At 28.9% G+C, this 4,276-nt stretch overlaps 1 protein-coding gene across 1 annotated transcript in view; it reads left to right on the top strand.

The window, feature by feature from the left end:
* LOC119579176 (putative thiamine transporter SLC35F3) overlaps positions 1–4,276 on the top strand; it is a 29,669-nt gene that overhangs the window by 809 nt on the left and 24,584 nt on the right. The window contains exon 3 of the mRNA XM_037926872.1: positions 2,072–2,290. Within this exon, the coding sequence (XP_037782800.1) occupies positions 2,072–2,290 (219 nt within the window). The remainder of the gene's footprint in view (positions 1–2,071; positions 2,291–4,276) is intronic.

Here is a 4,276-nt window from a genome sequence, read left to right as displayed (position 1 = left end):
TTTTTTTTTAAAAAATTAAAAAAATAAAAAAAAAAAAAAAAAATTATAAAAATTATTTTTAAAAAAAATAAAAAAAAAATTTAAAAAATTTTAAATTATTTATATATTTTTTTTAAAATTTATATATAATTTTTTTTTAAAATTTTTTTTTATAATATATTTAATTATATATTATATAATATATTTTAAAAAAAAAAAAAAAATTTTTTTTTAAAAAAAAATTTTTTTTTTATAAAATATTTAAAAATTATTTTATATTTTTTTTGGGGGGGGGTTTTTTTTGGGTTTGTTTGGGGGGGTTTTTTTTTTGGGTTTTTTTTTTTTTTATTTTAATTTATTATATAATATATATAAATATATATTATATATAAAAAATATATATAAAAAAATAAATAAAAATTTTTTTTAAATTAATTTTTTTTTAAAAAAAAATTTTATAATAATATATATATATAATTTTAAAAATTTTATAAAATTTTTTAAAAAATTATATATATTTTTTTGGGCCCTTTTTTTTTTTTGTTTTTTTTTTTTTTTTTTTTTTAAAAATATATATTTATTTAATTTTTTTTTAAAATAATATATTTTTAAAAATTTTAAAAAATATATTAAAAATTTTTATATATATATATTATATATATATAAATATATATATATATATATATATATATATTTAATTATATTTTATGTAGTAGTATACATACATACATATATATATATATATATATATATATATATATATATATATATATATATATATATATATATACATAACCCATTTGGAATTCCTTTACAATAGGCAATTAACACTTTTGACATCTTCAACCCATTACGTAACAATATATTAATATATTTTATAATTATTTATATATAAAAATCACCACTGTTTTCTTTAAATAATCGTAGAGATGAAAATACTTTAACAATTACAATTCATACGGACGCACATACACACAGGACAATATACTATTTTGGGACACATGTTTCTTTGTCTGTATGTGTAAGAAAAATACGCCATTAAGATTTAAATTATTTAATTCGTCTATGTCGTTTCGTGATATAAAGAGGAATATGATGATGAGTATCCTAATGTTATAGTCTGTTTTTATTCCCTTCCTAGCTGTTGCAATATATATCCTCTACCGCATAGATATACTAAAACATGCGTGTGTACATATACAGTATCGTTTCGCGTATATGTGCACGCACGCATACACTCACGCATACTCACGCACGTACACACATACTCACCCACTCACACACACACTCCCCTCCCCCTCTCTCTCTCTCTCTCTCTCTCTCTCTCTCTCTCTCTCTCTCTCTCTCTCTCTCTCTCTCTCCTCTCTCTCTCTCTCTCTCTCTCTCTCTTTTCACTCGTCCGTACGATATATAGTAATATATGTCATTTTCTCGCATTTTCTCTATAACAAGAGACAGTACTTCCCTGCTCTTATCTCTTAAAGACTAATCCATGATTCACGCACGCTATATAACTGCACATTCAAAGAGACAGAAGGAAAATATTCAAGAAGACTCTGAAATGTATATTCACTATCTAAGCTATAACCTTAACAACGGCTCCCTTCCTTACAGCCAATGAAGTATCATCATTATAAACCTTTAATAAATAACAATGATAATCAAATTATGAAATATAAAGGGAAGTTAACCAAATATTCAATGCTATTTAAATGCTTTCTATATAGAAGATACTAACATTCTTTTTCGCGTATCAATGGATAACTAGATCTATCTTGTAAGATCTGGATAAAATAGAATTAACACGTAGGTTTGAGTATACCTGTAAATCCTTACCTGTAATGAGCACATAACACCAATTGGAAGTGGTGGAAAAGTACAAAATTCTATGTCTATTGTAGTTTTACAGCAAGACAAACTAGAACCTGCAAAGCTGTAGAGGGGAGATCTATGTCAAGGTAATGAAATGAGATTAAATAAATATATAAATGAATGAGTAAACAATTAATAAAGTAAATTCGAAATCATTCTCAAATCGCACGGAGAAAGAAAGAAAATAAAAAGATCGAAATTTATCGCTACGCTGTTCCAGAAAAGATCCAGTATAAACTCTATGGAGCTGAAAACGAGACATTATTTCTGAGGCACAGGCCGTCAAACGAGCCCGCAGATGCACTGTCCAAAATGTGTAGAAATGTGATTTTTCAACGTGATATGCTAATTCCGAAATTTTTCCTTGTGGAATCACTCATCTCTTCACAAGACATATGGCATAACTACAAGACTGGAAATTTAACCACTGTGCTTATAGGTGTATATATATATATATATATATATATATATATATATATATATATATATATATATATATATATATATATATATATATGTATATATATACATATATACTGAAGTCTGCATACGCATATGTGTGTGTAATTCCATCAGTATTCCACGTGTGAGTTCATGAAACTATTGTGATTTCGGTTCATACATCCTAATTCACATTGATATGCATAGTATTGATTATTACGAGATCCCTGTCCCTTCGCCCTCCTCCGGACCAGACAAGAACAAACCCATACAAAGGAGAGGTCTGAATACGTATTGCCATATGATTATATTAAAAGTTTATGCTGATATCTCCCTACAATATTAAGACTAGCCTTACGACATCTATTTACATCATGCAACTTCTCTTTTTTTATAAAATATACCAACACCATTACGTCCTACAGCGATATTAAAACTAATGGAAGTTCTGATAATTTTGAACTACAAGTACGGAGGAATTGAGATTTGGCATTCAGATATTTGCCCTTTGAAAATATTTTTTTTTCCTGTCTATCATTCAGCTGCGGAACGAAAATGAATGAAAAAAATTGCATTTTAGTGATTCTGTGCGTGTTGACATATATTGCATATAGCAGTGGTAGTAGCACGCTTACTGATAACGGTGATAATTATAAATAAAACTGGATAATGAGAACAATAGTTATAGTAATGGTAACCTATAATCAAACAGTAGTAATAATGATAACCCTGTCTCATTAATAAAAAAACAACAGTATATATCAATGGCGAGTTTTTCCTTATATTCTAAAAACAATAATGACATACTATAGCATATTGCTAATGATAATGAAAGATAAATATTAGCTAGTGTGCGTGTGTGTGCGTGCGTGCGTGCGTGTGTGTGTGTGTGTGTGTGTGTGTGTGTGTGTGTGTGTGTGTGTGTGTGTGTGTGTGTGTGTGTGATTTACTGAAAGGTCATGCTTGTTAATAGGAAAACTTTGGCTAAATATCATCACCATGCTTATAAATACAAGAAGTATTGTATCAACCTATGCCATTCTCCTTAATAAAGTTTATCTACATTCAGAGAGAGAGAAAAGAATAAAGTACATACCTAAATAAAAGTGAATTAGATTTCATAATCATTCTCAAGGTTCAGATAAATAGCATTTCCAGTAACTAATACCAACCTAGTCTAGTCTTTGAAATTTAACGAAGAGAGAAATGAAACGAAATTAACCTAAAAGATAAAAGATTCAGTGTTAAAATGTTTTCATCGTCCAGTTATCATTTTGATTTACAAAAACGTGAAATTGCATGCAGTCCAATCCAAGTTACTCTGTCTGTTTACGTGTCCGTTTGTCTTTTGCAAAATATTGGGATCATTTTACATAATTCATAGTTAATCGGTCAATCAATAAAAATGCAGTTTTTATTTTTTTAGAATTCAAAAAAGCTTAATATAGAAAGTCCAGCTAAGCATTAACCCGATTCAAAACTTACCTGCAAGCGTGTGTGTGTGTGTGTGTTGTGTGTGTGTGTGTGTGTGTTGTGTGTGTGTGTGTGTGTGTGTGTGTGTGTGTGTGTGTGTGTGTGTGTGTGTGTGTGTGTGTGTGTGTGTGTGTGTGTGTGTGTGTGTGTGTGTGTGTGTGTGTGTGTGTGTGTGTGTGTGTGCGTGTGTGCGTGCGTGTCACGGTACCTCCCTATATCTTTGTATGATTATGTCTGTGTACATTTGTACATATCTCCTTTTTCACATAATATTTTTTTCTCATTTATATCTCGACACTGAAATTTCTACAACAAACCAACCATCCCGCAGTGATGATGAAATAACGATACACGTCAAACAGTGTCTGATCGGATGTAAATAACACCGAAATTTCACTATTGTAGACATCCACTCGTTTGAGTTTCAAATCTTATCTTACTTGATCGGGGGGGGGGGGAAGCAAATATCACACGATGTACATACAATGAAATTTTCTCTACAAAAACCATT

Source organism: Penaeus monodon, chromosome 12, assembly GCF_015228065.2.
Source record: "Penaeus monodon isolate SGIC_2016 chromosome 12, NSTDA_Pmon_1, whole genome shotgun sequence".
Classification (NCBI taxonomy): Eukaryota; Metazoa; Arthropoda; class Malacostraca; order Decapoda; family Penaeidae; genus Penaeus; species Penaeus monodon.
Note: the sequence above shows the minus strand (reverse complement) of the source record. Positions and strands in the feature narration are given on the sequence as shown.